Below are 16,568 nucleotides of genomic sequence, written 5' to 3' on the forward strand. Positions count from 1 at the left end.
ACTATAATTTATTTTTTGGTGGACATTTAGTTATTTTTCTTTTGTGATTTTTATAAACGGTGCCACTATGAATATCTCTGGTTGTTACCCTTAGATACCCCACTCTCTCAGTTGTGTCTTATCCCCTCTTTTACTCTCTGCAGAGAGTAAACCTCCTCCTGCTGTGGTAGCATGGAATAGGGAAGGGAATCTTAGTATTTAAACAGAACTCAAGCAGCTTTCTCCACATTTCTCTTTATTTTAGATTTCTCCTCCTCCCCCATTTTAGTGTTACTTGATGCTGCCAGTTAGTTTCTAATTCTTTTGAAGATTCAAAGTGTAAAATGGGTTAGTTCTTAGTTTTACCCGCTGTCTGCCTGGGATTGTTTTCTTGGGTCTGCAAAGTCCTATATTACTTATTTATCTGCTTTCTAGTATCTAGAATTTTGTTACTATTGTCACCTCTTCTATTTTTCAATATTAATTTTTCTTTAAAGCTTCTTTTATTTGTCATGGTTCAATATTTTCATTCTCCAGTCTTTTCTGCTTTCTTAATTGTATTAACAAAATACATTTATTTCTATTTTGTATATTTTATTGTTGACAGATATTCTCACCTTTTTTGGTTCTTTTTTTCTGATTGAAATTCGATTTTGTTGAAGTATTCATTTAAAACTTTTTTTCAGAAATAGATCATATGTAGTATTTTCTCTGAATCTGTGCATATCTAAAGTTGTATTTCTTTCTCATATGAGAGTTTAGCTGAATATAGGGTTAATTCCTTTCTTTTAAAACTCTATAAGTACTATTTCATTGTCTCTAATTTCACTGTTTCTTCAGTTTCATTGAATTGTTAGTAAAATGTCTGATTAATATTGCTGTCTGATTAAAGTTGGAGTTTCTGATGAAAATTTAAATATCTTTTTTGTTAACTGTCCCTTTCCACCATTTTTTTAATATATATAACATTTCATTTTTATCTTTTAAACTAAAATGTTTTACTAGGATAAGTTCTAGATAATTAGTTTTTTGTCCCCACCCCCAACTAATAATTTTGCCAGGTATTTGGGGAGCCTTTGATTTTGAAAATTCAAGTCTTAAAACAAAATACTTAATATAATTTTTTTCAAAATCATTATTTCTTCTCCATCTACTTTGTTCTCTTTCATGGTAATATATTCTTACCTTTTTTCAGTATGTTGTCTCAGGTTTAATGAGATTGCCAATGATTACTTGATTTTTTCCTCCAACCTTTCTCCTTTTCCACAGTAACTTTCACAGTAATTATCACTGCTGAGTGGGAAAATAGAAGATAGGTTTTGAGGAGTTTCAGGTATTTTGTCCCTTTCTGAGCAACTGTATCCAGTGATGTTTTAACCTACTTAGGCTTTGGTAATTGAGATGAATTCTTAAAGAGTAAAACCAAAAAAATCTTTTTTTTTTTTAAGTTAGATGGAGGGTAGAGAAAAGTTAATGTAATGATTTTCTAATAGCTTAGAGTGGAGAAAGGGCAGAAATCTTAAGCAGGAGTAGATAACCAGGGATATAAGAAGATATATCTTTGTTTAGAAATAATTTCTTCTTCACGTCTCTCCTGATAGCTGGTGCTAGCAACTCCCAACTCTGCTTGGTCTCTGGACCCAGACCAAAGCTCTGGATTCATCGTCTCATCCCTGTACCTCAGTTGGAGACTTCTGTTACCCCAGGGGGCTCTATACAATCTTCCTCTCAAGCCCTTGCTGTCTCTCCCAAGGCAAGGTATGTTTAGGGGATGGAGGGGACAGAATTATGTTACTCATTTCTTTATTTAGTAGTAGATAGATATTCAGTAAATATTGTTTGAATGAATGTCCCATAATAGGCCTCTTCTTTAAAAAATGGTGCTGGACAGTCAGTCAACATTTGTTTTCACTCTTCTCTCTCTGGACCATTTCCTACAAAACACTTTGCAGTATGTGTATTGAATATTTTCTAGTTTCTAGCCATTCTGTAGGATTTTCTTTCTTTTTTTTTCTAGTTTGTGTTTCAGTGGGAAATTGGGAAATGAAGGAAATAAAATTACTTAAGTTTCCATTTTGGTGCAGGAAACTCTCCAGATTACTTTAAAGGGCTGGTCATACTTTATACTAATCGTATTATTTCAAGGCTTGATGAGATAGATCTGCTGGCTAAGTCTAATGAGAAAATAATACACAGAAGGCAGTAATTTAAATATGTATATACAGTAATGATGGTAGCTGCAGTTTATTTAGCACTTTATGCATATTGTTACATATATTTTCTCATTTAATGTTTTCTCACTTAATCTTCACAACAATTCCATGAAAAAGTAGAGAAAGTACTATTTTTGTTTTCATTTTATAGATGAAGAAACTAAGACATAGAGATAGACATTTATTTAGAGTAACATAAACCAGTAACTGAGAGAGATAGTAAGAATGTCTAATCTACCCAGGGGTTTTCTTGATGCCATCTCTCTGAGTTCTAGGGACAAAAAGCCACAGTAAAAATGTCTGGGAACCAGAAAGGTAGTAGGTAGACTTTAGGAATACCTCAGGGGAATGAGCTGTTCCTTTTAATTTCTTGTACGTATTTTGTTCTCTTTCTTTTTACATGTTAGTAATGATAACTTGTGAGAGTAGATAATGTCATTTTGTTATTAGATGAATTAAACATTAAAAAAATGTTATATCTGAGGAAGTAGAAAAATGGAGAGATGTTTGTTGAAATTTTCACCAAGAAATAGCTAGCTATAGGTCAAATAAGAAAATAAGAAAGGGCCTGACCTGTGGTAGCGCAGTGGATAAAGCATCGACCTGGAAATGCTGAGGTCGCTGGTTCGAAACCCTGGGCTTACCTGGTCAAGGCACATATGGGAGTTGATGCTTCCAGCTCCTCCCCCCTGTCTCTCTCCTCTCTTTCTCTGTCTCTCTCTGTCTCTCTCTGTCTCCTCTCTAAAATGAATAAATAAAATAAAATAAAAAAAAGAAAATAAGAAAGTTATTGGTACATGTGTGTAATTGGAATGTAAGGATTTTAGGGCTTTCTTTTTTTAAGATTTTTAGAAATCTTGTTTAAAAATTATAGTATCAACTTAGAGCTTAAGGGTGCTTTTCCAATTGTGGTTTTCTTTAGATGAGGAAACTGAGGTGCAGAGAACTTGAAGCTTGCCCAGTGCCACAGAGCAAAGCTGGAAGTAAAGCTTGAATTCCCATACTTCCATGTTAGAATTCTACTTCAAACTGTTGCTTCTTGGTAAGCTGTTCTTTTTTTTTTTTTTTTTTTGTATTTTTCTGAAGCTGAAAACGGGGAGGCAGTCAGACAGATTCCTGCATGCGCCCGACCAGGATCCACTCCGCATGCCCACCAGGGGGCGATGCTCTGCCCATCTGGGGCATTGCTCTGTTGCAACCAGAGCCATTCTAGAACCTGAGGCAGAGGCCACAGAGCCATCCTCAGCGCCCAGGCCAACTTCGCTCTAATGGAGCCTTGGCTACGGGAGGGGAAGAGAGAGACAGAGAGGAAGGAGAGGGGTAGGGGTGGAGAAGCAAATGGGCGCTTCTCCTGTGTGCCCTGGCTGGGAATTGAACCTGGGACTCCTGCATGCCAGGCTGATGCTCTACCACTGAGCTAACCGGCCAGGGCCGGTAAGCTGTTCTTAAAATAATTAACAGGTCTTTTATTATGTCTTTTATTTATGTATTTGAGCAACATGCTAACCTGTCAAAATAAATTTAAATATGAAATTTACTGATACTGTTGTGATGAAAATTTCAATTTTTTTTTTGGTTTTAGGTGAGTTGATGGAAAAATCCTGGTAATCTGAAGATGTCTCGGCACAGTATTGTTTCCTGTTTAAATTACAAGTAATTTCAAGAGTTTTCAGAAAAAAAGAAATTGCAATTTTTTTGTTAAGTCATGCCATCTGAACAGGAACAGTTATTTTTTGATGAAAAACAAGCTATTTTAAAACAAGATTGTGGTGGGAAAAATGAAATGGTTGATACTATCAGCTCAGTAATTAAACCAAAAATTTCAGAAAATAGTTTTCATTATAAACTGAAAAATTTGAAAATTGATTTGCCGAAGATAAATATTCCAAATGAAGTCCTGTTGAAACACGAAGCTGACAAATACCGAAAATTATTTCAGCATAAACCACAGACTGCAAGGAAATCTGTTGGTATAAAGACAGTAAGCTGTGTAGAGGAGCGTATGTTGTTCCATAATTCTGAAAGAGTTGAAGAAGAGGGTGTAAAAATGTCTGCAAAAATACTCAGTTTCAACTGTTTAAAATGCCGAGATAGGACTCGATATAGCCCCAATGATTTGCAGAAACACTTTCAGAGGTGGCACCATGGTGAATTACCGTCATATCCTTGTGAAATGTGCAGTTTTTCAGCAAATGACTTCCAGGCATTTAAACAACACAGACGAACCCATAGAAGCACTTTAGTAAAATGTGACATTTGTAACAATGAGAGTGTATATACTTTATTGGACTTGACAAAACATTTTGTATCCACACATTGTGTAAATGGTAGTTTTCAATGTGAAAAATGCAAATTCTCCACTTTGGATGTTGGCACATTTGTTCAGCACATTCATAGACACAATGAAATCCATTATAAAAGTGATAAATACCACCATATATATTTTACGAGAGGGGAGATTCAGAAGCACCTTCAGGTTCATTCTTTTACATTGCCCTTTACTTGTCAATATTGTAGGTATGGTGCCACAAAGAGAGAGCACCTTTTAAAACATGTTCTAACTTTACACAAAGAACATTTATATGCAAAAGAAAAACTGGAAAAAGACAAATATGAAAAAAAGATGGCAAAGACTTCAGTAGGACTTAAGCTAATACTGCAAAGATACAAAATAGGTGCATCAAGGAAGACATTCTGGAAACGTAAGAAAATAAACAGTGGAAGTGACCAAAGTGTAGAAAAAAACACTGAAGTGCTTAAAGAAGTGAACAAAACACAGACTGTATCTGAAGACCAGAGCCATCTTCTTCAACAACATTTAAATGAAGAAAAGGATGAACAACTCCACTGTGAGAGTAATGATAAACCTGCTGAGTCAGAGTTGGAAAAGCCAACTCTTCTGTCCAGTGGACAGTGTAATAGAGCTGAAGAGCTATCAAATTCTACTTCAGGTTTTGTGAAGAGTGCTGTACAAGGACCTACAGTATTAATGGTGAAAAATAATAGAATAACGGTTCCAGCTAACTATAGTGCTAAGTTTATGGGTTTCAAGATGGTGGATGGAAAACAGCATATTGTAATAAAATTGTTGCCTACCAATAAACAGAATTTATGTTCACCAGGCACACAGTCAGATACTACAAAGGACAGTACTGCTAATTTGCAGCTGCAGACTTCGGATACCACAAAAGGATCAACTGAGTCAAGTGACACTGTTTACATGAAAACAACTACATTTTCATGTTCATCTCCTATATCTGCAGGTAAAGTAACTTCAGAAAAAGAAACAGTTTTGCTATCTCAAATGAATAATACACTTCAAACAGTGGATGATGAAAACAGTGCATCTTCTTTGCCAGCATCATCAGAGTTAGTTACATCATCAGTGAATCTGACCACAGAAGTTGAAACAGGAGATAATGTTAACTTACTGGGAAGTCATAGTACTACTCATAGTCACCCTGAAGTATCAGGTACTGCCATTAAAAGTCCAGATAAAATCAACTCTACTACCAAACCAAAGGCATACAAGAGTGGAAATATGCATAATTATTGCATTAATTATGTCAACTCTGAATTACCTGTTGAATCTTCCAACCAAGGATCATTATTACCTTTTCATAATTACTCAAAAGTGAAGAATTCTAATCGTCGTAGGTCTTCAGGAATAGCAACGTGTGAAAGCCTTCAAAGAGAATCTTCATCAAGCAAGACAGTTGTTCAACAACCAATAAGTCAATCAGTTTTATCACTAGTGAGAAAAGAGAGCTCAAACCCAGATAGCATGTTGGCATCTCTTAGCCTTTTAAATGCTAAAGATGAAACTTTAAAAACTCAAGCTGAAATTGAAGAACAGCATGTTTCAGAAAAAGGACAAAACATTGATGGGCAGAACTTATACATTAATGAGAATCAAAATTTCGAGAGCATAACTGAAAAATCTGAATGTGATGACATTTCCAGTGTTGAGTCACCTATGATGCCTAGAATCACATCTGTGTTCTCTCTTCAGAGTGAACAGGCATCAGAATTTTTGCCACCTGAAGTAAACCAGTTACTTCTTGAGGTATTAAAAACAAAATCTGATACAAAACAAGACTTGAGTAATACTCCAGATAAAGGCCTGTCACTTCACTGTGACCAGTCATTTCAGAAACCTGAGGGAGAAGGCAAAATTACTGAATCTTCAGAAGACCTCACAGTACAAGGCATCTTCCCAACTCCATCTGGTATTATAGGGATTAATGTGCCTACAAATGACACGAATTTAAAATGTAGTGGAAAAGAAACACAAATGCTGCCAGTATCACAAGACTTGAGAGATTCAGAGAAGACACCTAGAATTCCAGGTATTGGCACATTACTTAAGACTCAGTCAGATGCAATAATAACACAGCAGCTCGTAAAAGACAAATTAAGAGCCACTACACAAAATGTAGGTTCTGTATATATGCAGAGTCCACTTGTAAATTTAGAACCAAAAAAAGCTATATTTGTTCAGACTCCAAAAGGCATTTTGGTACCCTTGCAAATTGGTAACAAGCCTGGATTACATGTTGTTTCAGGAAAACCACAGGTTAATACTCCAGGTGTACCTGCCCCTCTTCTTTTCAGCAAGAAACCTGGGATGATTTTAACATTTAATAATGGGAAACTTGAAGGTGTTAATGCTGTCAAAAATGAGAGTGCTCAAGCTTGTGGAACTGCAACAAAAGAGCCTTGCAGAACACCTTTTTTAAAGGTAGAACCAAACAATAATTGCCTGACACCTGCACTCTGTTCCAGCATTGGCAGTTGTTTGAGCATGAAAAGTTGCTCAGAAAATACTTTGCCATCAAAAGGCCCTTACATTATTAAAACACCAGGAAATTCTTCAGTGAAATCTGTTCCCACTCCTAATATAATACCTGAGCATCAGGGCGCTAAGCCGAATATCTTGGATTCAGTAAAACAACAGAATGAGATTTTTCCAAAACCACCTCTTTTTACTCTCTTGCCTGATGGCAAACAAGCTGTTTTTTTAAAGTGTGTGATGCCAAATAAAACTGAGCTGCTTAAGCCTAAATTAGTCCAAAACAGTACTTATCAAAATATACAGCCAAAGAAACCTGAAGGAACACCACCAAAAATAGTGCTGAAAATTTTTAACCCTATTTTAAATGTGACTGCTGCTAATAATCTGTCAGTAAGCAACTCTGCATCCTCATTACAGAAAGAAACTGTACCATCTAATGAGACTGCAGGAGGAGAGCATAAAGAGCCAGAAACTTCTAGAGATGCCTTACCCTTCTTATTAGATGATACGATGCCAGTGAATGAAATTGTGATCACTTCTACTGCAACATGTCCAGAATCTTCTGAGGAACCAATACATATCACTGACCATTCAGAGGCCAGGGTATTGAGGTATAAAACAAATTGTACAGTTGAAAGAAGCTTTAATAGAAAAAAGACTTCCAAAAAAACCCTTTCAAGAATAAAAACTCATGTAAGAAGTAAAGATTCTGAAACTGCCAGTGTATCTAGAAACAGAAATTGTAAGCGGAAGTGTAGGGATAGTTATCAAGAACCTCCAAGAAAAAAAGCAACATTACATAGAAAGTGTAAAGAAAAGATTAAACCTGAAGATGTCCATGAGTCATTTGGATATAGCAGACCTACGCTTTCAAAAGATTCAGTCAGAAATTTGAGGCTTTTCCCCTTTAGTTCCAAACAGCTTGTGAAATGTCCCAGGAGAAATCAACCTGTTGTGGTGTTGAATCATCCCGATGCAGATGCACCAGAAGTAGTAAATGTAATGAAAACTATTTCCAAATTTAATGGACATGTACTTAAAGTTTCATTGTCAAAAAGAACTATCGATGCTTTACTGAAACCAGTTTGTTGTGACCTTTCTAAAACAACTTGTGAGTTTTCTAAGAGGCAAAAAACACTTAAACCCATTAGTTCTGTGAAAGAAAGATTTGTGCTAAAATTAACACTCAAAAAGACAAGCAAAAACAATTATCAGATTGTGAAAACTACCTCTGACAATGTTCTAAAGGCTAAATTTAACTGTTGGTTTTGTGGTAGGGTATTTGACAATCAGGATGCTTGGGCTGGTCATGGGCAGAGACATTTAATGGAAGCTACTCGTGACTGGAATATGTTAGAATAATCTACTGTAATTACCAAGGAAAAGAAAAGTAAAATTAGAAGAAAACAATGGATTTAATTATCTTAATGCAGATATTTTCTACTTTAATACAGTACCTGAAATTAAACATTTGAAAATTGTCTATATTCCATAGAAGAGAAAGTTTTATGTGTCATGTTTGGAAATGCTATTGCTGTACACACCAATTTTGAAAGAAATTCATCACAGCACAGGTGTGTTCTTGGGAAGTTAGGGCTAAAGAAAATTTTGATAAAATTTTCCCGATTGAATTCTTCAGTGACTTGGTAACAGCCAACAGCCCCATCCATTTCTTCTCTTCCACCAGCCTTATGAATCTGGTAAGTATAGTTCCTCTGAAGATGGAGAGCTCTTTTATCAGGCAGTTTAAGGAGTTTCACATCGTTTGTGAGGATATACTGAGAGAACTTGGGTAGAGGACTTATTCTGTATCTGCTAAATATAGTTCTTTTGAAGGGTATAGGTTCGTTTGAGAGTACATTTAATTCACTACAGTTACAATTCATAATGCTTGAAAAGAGTTTTTGACAAGTTTTTTCCCCCTTATAAGCTGTGTCCCATGTCAGAGATTGTAACACCCTTTCAAAGTGATTTTCTAAATGACTGTCAAGTATTGTAGATGGGCAGCCTTGAAAGAAGACTTCAACTCTTGGTCTAGGATGAAGTCCAGTTGCACTTGAACACATCTGAATTTGATTATATTCTCCAGCGATCCCCTTGCATAGAACTATGCTTACTTGATTTAAATTGTTTGTCCCCCATAAACTGAATCGACAGTTTTCTTGGTTGTCTTCCTTTTAAAAAGAGTGGAACATAGAAGCACTTCCAAGGGAACAGCTTTTCTCAAAAACTAAAAATTCTACGGAAACAATATTTTGAAGCAAGATTGCAAAGCGAATTATATTTTTATCTGTGTTTAATTACTGTTAGTGTCTAAATGTTTCCATACTGGGACAAACCAACTTTGTTAGTAACTTTTCAGTATGACACCAAAGCAGAGTATTTACTGATTGTTGGCAGTTGAAAACAAACAAGCATTAATAGTGGACTCAGTGGCGGTACAAAAACTTCAGGACAGATTCCTAAGGGACATGCCCAACAGAGATAGAGTTTTAAAATGGACATGACAACTATGGAATCATCAGTTTTAAATTTTTCACCTTGTAAGTTTGGATCAAGTTATTTTGGATCATTGGGTAATGGGAGTTCCTGTGTTGAAAAATTGCATACTATATAGTTTTTGTTACATTGTTACTACAAGTATTATGACATTTTTATTGATTGAAAACTTCAGGGCTTCTTTTCTGTATATAACAAAGAGTTTAAACTTGTACATATTTTTGTACCTTTCAGTTCTGTAAATTTTGCACAGAAAGTTTTTGACTTAAAAAGTTTATTTTCTTTTCAGTTTAGATCTGTGCATGCACTAATAAAACTGGTTGTTTAATTTAAGAGGAGTATGTAAAACTTTACCCATGTTATTTTCTTGGTTTTTATTTCAGATATAGACTTTTTTTTGGTAATTCATTTTTTCAGGGATTGAACACTATGGTTAGCAAGTGCCTAAAAGATGTGAAACAGTTTACATATATCCACTGTAACAGTAGGTCCCAAAGGGCCCATTCCCCAAATAGTTTTATTTTAAAGAAAGCCATACTTAGATGCTTTGAGCTAATCTCGCTATGCACATTATACATGTACTGTTTTTGTGCAGTTTGTCTACTTTCTCAGTGAAGTATTTTTTGTATAAAACCTGTTACAATTATGTTTCATAAATTGAGCCTAAGAATGGCATTGATTGGAAACATACAGTATATTAATAATGTATATGGTGTTTAAAGAATGGTAAGCATTGTTAATTTCTGTAATGATGTTTTCAATTAAATTTAAGTTTGTGTTTACACGGTCTGCTGTTCTAAAATTGAAAGGGAATTTCATTCTATTGGGAAATATTTAGGTTTTAAAGATTTTTTTTTTATTCTACTTAACTATACAAAATAAAGTGGAATTCTTGCCCCTCACCCCCAAAATCACAGGTGAAATTTTGAAATTTTGTTTGAGAAGGATAACATTTACCATAAATCTACCATAATTTTACTGTGGTTGTACTGGTAAGGAAACCAATAGAAGGGCTTATGCCCTTCAATACCCTAATAGCAATAAAATTGAAATGCTGTGTTGTTATCGGTAGACCTGTTATGATGCATCACCTCATGTGATAGAGAAGAGGAAGAGCTATCTCGCCAGTGTTGGCAGCACCTGTAAAAAATACATTTCACAACAGCCTTACCAGTGAAAATATCTAATGTTGAGATACATACGATTTGCCTTAAAGTTTTAAAAGCCACTTAAAAACATTTTATGCCCCAAATACCCAAATACTCTAGTTAGTCTTTCTGATTTTGTTAATGTCGGTCTTCTGAAGTAGACAAACCTCCTTGGAGCTACTTTGTTGTTAGAGCAGAAAATTCAAAAACAAAACCCTCAATCCTTTCTTTTCTCTTTGCTTAAACTGAGCTGAAGATGACATTACAAAATATGGTCTTCAGTAGTTTGAGGTACTCGTTACAACTAGAAGAGGAAGTTTTATTTTTGCAGTCTAAATCTGAATCAGGAATTTGTTTCAACCCCGCTCCCACTCGTTCATCTCGAAGTGGGCCTATTTGGCATTAACTTAAAAATTAACTTTTTAAAGAGTTTACTGTTTTATCTTACTAAGTATTCAGTAGCACAGATTTAAATGTAGTAGTTTTAAATGAAATTTTTTTTGTCTTATTAAGGGTTAGTGAGGTTTTTCAGTAAAGGGTCAGATATAAATAACTTAGGCCTCTGTATCCCATTTAGTTTCTGTTATAACTACTTAACTGTCGGCATGCAGAAGCAACCAAAGACAATACATTAGTGAGTGGATGTGCCTATGTTCTTAGTAACATTTAAAAAAAAAATAGGCAGGGGGCCAAATATAGCCCACCAAATAGTAAGAGCCTTTGCTGTATTAAAATTTTGCTCCTAAGGTGGGATTTTTATTAAAAACATGTTTGATAGTTTCTTGTGATATATACCACCTGTATAAAAATTACAAAGTATATAAACTAAAATGAATGTATGTATGTAAAGTTACCAATGTAGATATGTTTGTTTAAAAGTGGAGAGACATAATGAAAGTAAAGGCTGGATAAAGTAGGTAATTTATGTGCTAATAGCAATGCAACTTATGGAGGGATATTAATTTCATACAGCTAGTTTCTGATTTTTAAAATGTAAGTGATTCCTTTTCACCACTGACATCTGCTTAACTTGGCATCTTTCCCATTTGTGTTAGGGTATTGGCTATTTGTTGCCATACCAATTTGTTAATTCCTTGTTTTCAGCAAAATCCTTGACTCTATTGAAACTCTTATCAGGCAAAACTTGCTGGAGGATTTTCAGGGCATTACTTGTCACTAGTTAGGAGTGTGGCATTACAGAAAATTTTTCCTATAATGGAGGGTGAAATAGCATTAGCTTGGTTGATTTTGGTGTTCATTGATTCAGGTATGCTTCCCTTAATAACTGGACAGTTGAGAAGTAGTATCTTGGAAGAGGTGTTTGGCAAACTCTTTGAATTATTGTTTGACTAGTTATGAGTCTGAAAGGACTTCTGTTAATAAATGCCCCAAATTTACGAATCTGCTTTCTTTAAAAAATGAATGTCATTATTATATACACTTTTTAAAAAATTTATTTATTAAATTTAATGCAGTGACATTGATAAATCAGGGTACATATGTTGAGAGAAAACATCTCTAGATTATTTTTGACATTTGATTGTGCTGTATACCCCTCCCCCAAAGCTAAATTGTCTTCTGTCACCTATCTGGTTTTCTTTGTGTCCGTCCCCTCCCCCAACCCCTCTCTCCTTCTTCACCCCATCCCCCCTCCTCCACCCCTCACCCCTGTTGCCATCACCTTCTTGTTCATGTTTCTGAGTCTCATTTTTATGTTCCTTCTATGTATGGATTCATATAATTCTTAGTTTTTTTTCTGATTTACTTATTTCACTCCGTATAATGTTATCAAAGTCCATCCATGTTATTGTAAATGATCTGAAGTCATCATTTCTTATGGCTGAGTAGTATTCCATAGTATATATGTACCAAAGCTTTTTAATCCACTCGTCCTCTGACGGACACTTGGGCTGTTTCCAGATCTTCGCTATTGTGAACAATGCTGCCATAAACATGGGGGGGGGGTGCATTTCTCCTTTTGGAACAGTGCTGTGGTGTCCTTGGGGTATATTCCTAAAAGTGGGATAGCTGGGTCAAAAGGCAGTTCGATTTTCAGTTTTTTGAGGAATCTCCATACTGTTTTCCACAGTGGCTGCACCAGTCTGCATTCCCACCAGCAGTGCAGGAGGGTCCCCTTTTCTCCACATCCTTGCCAGCACTTATTCTGTGTTGTTTTGTTGATGAGCGCCATTCTGACTGGTGTGAGATGATATCTCATTGTGGTTTTAATTTGCATTTCTCTAATGATTAGTGATGTTGAGTATTTTTTCATATGCCTATTGGCCTGTATGTCCTCTTTGGAGAATTGTCTATTCATCTCTTTTGCCCATTTTTGGATTGGATTGTTTGTCTTCCTGGTGTTGAGATTTACAAGTTCTTTATAAATTGTGGTTATTAACCCCTTTTCAGACATATTGTCAAATATGTTCTCCCATTGTGTAGTTTGTCTTTTTATTCTGTTCTTGTTGTCTTTAGCTGTGCAAAAGCTTTTTAGTTTGATATAGTCCCATTTGTTTATCCTGTCTTTTATTTCACTTGACCGTGGAGATAAATCAGCAAATATATTGCTCCGAGAGATGTCCGAGAGCTTACTCCCTTTGTTTTCTTCTAAGATGCTTATGGTTTCACGACCTACATTTAAGTCTTTTATCCATTTTGAGTTTATTTTTGTGAGTGGTGTAAGCTGGTGATCTAGTTTCATTTTTTTTGCAGGTAGCTGTCCAATTTTCCCAACACCATTTGTTAAAGAGGCTGTCTTTACTCCATTGTATTTCATTACCTCCTTTGTCAAACATCAGTTGTCCATAGAACTGTGGGTTTATTTCTGGGTTCTCTGTTCTGTTCCATTGATCTATATGCCTGTTCTTATGCCAGTACCAGGCTGTTTTGAGTACAATGGCCTTGTAGTATAACTTGATATCAGGAAGTGTGATACCTCCCACTTTATTCTTTTTTTTTAAGATTGCTGAGGCTATTCGTGTTCTCTTTTGGTTCCATATAAATTTTTGGATTATGTGGTCTATATCTTTGAAGTGTGTCATTGGTATTTTAATTGATATTGCATTGAATTTATGAATTGCTTTGGGTAATATAGACATTTTAATGATGTTTATTCTTCCTAACCATGAGCACGGTATATGCTTCCACTTGTTTGTATCTTCCTTGATTTCTTTTATCAATGCTTTGTAATTTTCTGAGTACAAGTCTTTAGTCTCCTTGGTTAAGTTTATTCCTAGGTACTTTATTTTTTTGATTGTAATTGTGAAGGCGATTGTTTCCTTAATTTCTCTTTCTGACTGTTCATTGTTAGTGTATAAAAATACCTCTGATTTCTGAGTATTGATTTTATATCCTGCCACTTTGCTGAATTCATTTATCAGGTCCAGTAGCTTTTTGACTGAGACTTTAGGGTTTTCTATATACAATATCATATCATCTGCAAATAATGATAGTTTTACTTCTTCTTTTCCAATTTGGATGCCTTTTACTTCTTCTTCTTGTCTGATTGCTGTGGCTAGGACTTCCAGGACCATGTTAAATAAGAGTGGTGAAAGGGGGCACCCCTGCCTTGTTCCTGATCTTAAGGGTATTGCTTTTAATTTTTGCCCATTGAGAATGATGTTGGCTGTGGGTTTCTCATAGATGGCTTTTATCATGTTGAGGTATGTTCCCTGTATTCGCACTTTGCTGAGAGTTTTGATCATGAATGGGTGCTGGATTTTATCAAATGCTTTTTCTGCATCTATTGAAATTATCATATGGTTTTTCTCCTTCTTTTTGTTTATGTGATGAATCACATTGATTGATTTACGAATATTGTACCAGCCTTGCCTCCTCAGAATAAATCCCACTTGATCATGGTGTATGATTTTTTCCATATATTGTTGGATCCGGTTTGCTAATATTTTGTTGAGGAATTTAGCAACTATATTCATCAGAGATATTGGCCTATAATTTTCTTTCTTTGTGTTGTCTTTGCCTGGTTTTGGAATCAGAATTATGCTCGCCTCATAAAAGGAGCTTGGAAGTCTTCCTTCCTCTTGAATTTTTTGAAATAGTTTGAGAAGGATAGGAATTAGTTCTTCTTTGAATATTTGGTAGAATTCTGTTGTGAAGCCATCGGGCCCCGGACTTTTCTTTGTTAGGAGTTTTTTGATAACTGTTTTGATCTCATTTGTTGTAATCAGTCTGTTTAGGTTTTCTGATTCTTCCAGATTGATTTTTGGAAGATTGTATGTTTCAAGGAATTTGTCCATTTCATCTGGGTTGTCTAGTTTTTTGGCATACAGTTCTTCATAGTATTTTCTTACAATATTTTGTATTTTTGTTGTGTCAGTTGTTATTTCTCCTCTCTCATTTCTAATTTTATTTATTTGAGTCCTCTCTCTCTTTTTCTTGGTGAGTCTAGTTAAAGGTTCATCAATCTTGTTTACCTTTTCAAAGAACCAGCTCCTAGTTTCATTGATCCTCTGTATTGTTTCTTTAGCCTCTATGTCATTTATTTCTGCTCTGATTTTTATTATTTCCTTCCTTCTACTACATTTGGGCTTTACTTGCTGTTCTTTTTCTAATTCTTTTAGATGCAGGGTTAAGTTGTTTATTTGAGCTTTTTCTAGCTTCTGAAAGTGTGCCTGTAGTGCTATGAACTTCCCTCTCAGCACTGCTTTTGCTGTGTCCCATAAATTTTGAGTTGTTGTATGCTCATTGTCATTTGTTTCTAGGAATTTTTTTATTTCTTCTTTGATCTCATTCTTAATCCATTCATTATTTAACAACCTGCTATTTAGTTTCCATGTGTTTGAGAATTTTTGAGCTTTTCTGTTGTGATTCATTTCTAGTTTCATGACGTAGTGATCGGAGAAAGTGCTTGATATGATTTCAGTCTTCTTAAATTTGTTGAGAGCACTTTTGTGCCCTAACATGTGGTCTATCCTAGAGAATGTACCATGAGCACTTGAAAAGAATGTATATTCTGCTGCTTTAGGGTGAAAGGTTCTGAAGATATCTATTAAATCGAGTTGATCTAGTGTTTCCAGTAAGTCTGCTGTTTCTTTGTTAATTTTCTTTCTTGAGGATCTATCTAGTGATGTTAATGGGGTATTGAAATCCCCTACTATTATAGTATTGCTGTTGATCTCGCCCTTTAAATCCATCAAAGTCTGCTTTATATATTTGGGTGCTCCTATATTAGGTGCATAGATATTTATAATAGTTATATCTTCCTGTTGGATTACTCCCTTTATCATTATGTAGTGGCCTTCTTTATCTCTTACTATATCCTTTGTTTTAAAGTCCAATTTGTCTGATATAAGTATTGCTACCCCAGCTTTTTTTTCATTTCCGTTTGCATGAAATGTTTTTTTCCATCCTTTTACCTTGAATCTATGTGTGTCTTTTGTTCTAAGGTGTGTCTCTTGTAGACAACATATGTATGGGTCCTGTTTTCTTATCCACGCAGCTATCCTATGTCTTTTGATTGGATCATTTAATTCATTTACATTTAAGGTTATAATTGATATGTAGTTGTTTATTGCCATTTTTTTCTTTAAAGGTGTATTCCTTTTTTGCTATATTCTTTTCCCACTTTGATCTGTTTACAACAGGCCCCTTAACATTTCCTGCAGCATTGGTTTGGTTGTAATGAATTCCTTGAGTTGTTTTTTGTCTGGGAAACTTTTTATTTCTCCTTCAATTTTAAACGATAGCCTTGCTGGATAAAGTAGTCTAGGTTGTAGGTTCTTGTTCTGCATTACTTTGAATGTTTCTTGCCATTCCCTTCTGGCCTCAAGTGTTTCTGTTGAGAAGTCGGATGTCATCATTATAAAGGCTCCTTTGTAGGTGATAACTTTTTTTTCTCTTGCAGCTTTTAATATTTTCTCTTTATCGCTTAGCTTTGGTATTTTAATTATGATGTGTTTTGGTATAGGTTTCTTT

General features: G+C 35.1%; 1 protein-coding gene across 4 annotated transcripts in view; it reads left to right on the top strand.

The window, feature by feature from the left end:
- Nucleotides 1–10,268, top strand: part of ZNF518A (zinc finger protein 518A) — a 33,841-nt gene extending 23,573 nt beyond the window's left edge. For 2 of the 4 annotated variants that reach the window (XM_066239084.1, XM_066239083.1), the window contains exons 3-5: nucleotides 1,581–1,737; nucleotides 3,115–3,234; nucleotides 3,775–10,268. In XM_066239084.1, coding sequence (XP_066095181.1) covers nucleotides 3,898–8,349 — 4,452 coding nt within the window. In that variant the 5' untranslated portion in view covers nucleotides 1,581–1,737; nucleotides 3,115–3,234; nucleotides 3,775–3,897 and the 3' untranslated portion in view covers nucleotides 8,350–10,268. The remainder of the gene's footprint in view (nucleotides 1–1,580; nucleotides 1,738–3,114; nucleotides 3,235–3,774) is intronic. The other 2 variants (XM_066239086.1, XM_066239085.1) reach the window with 1 other exon arrangement.
- The last annotated feature ends 6,300 nt before the right edge of the window (nucleotides 10,269–16,568 follow it).

This window comes from Saccopteryx bilineata, chromosome 7, assembly GCF_036850765.1.
Source record: "Saccopteryx bilineata isolate mSacBil1 chromosome 7, mSacBil1_pri_phased_curated, whole genome shotgun sequence".
NCBI lineage: Eukaryota > Metazoa > Chordata > Mammalia > Chiroptera > Emballonuridae > Saccopteryx > Saccopteryx bilineata.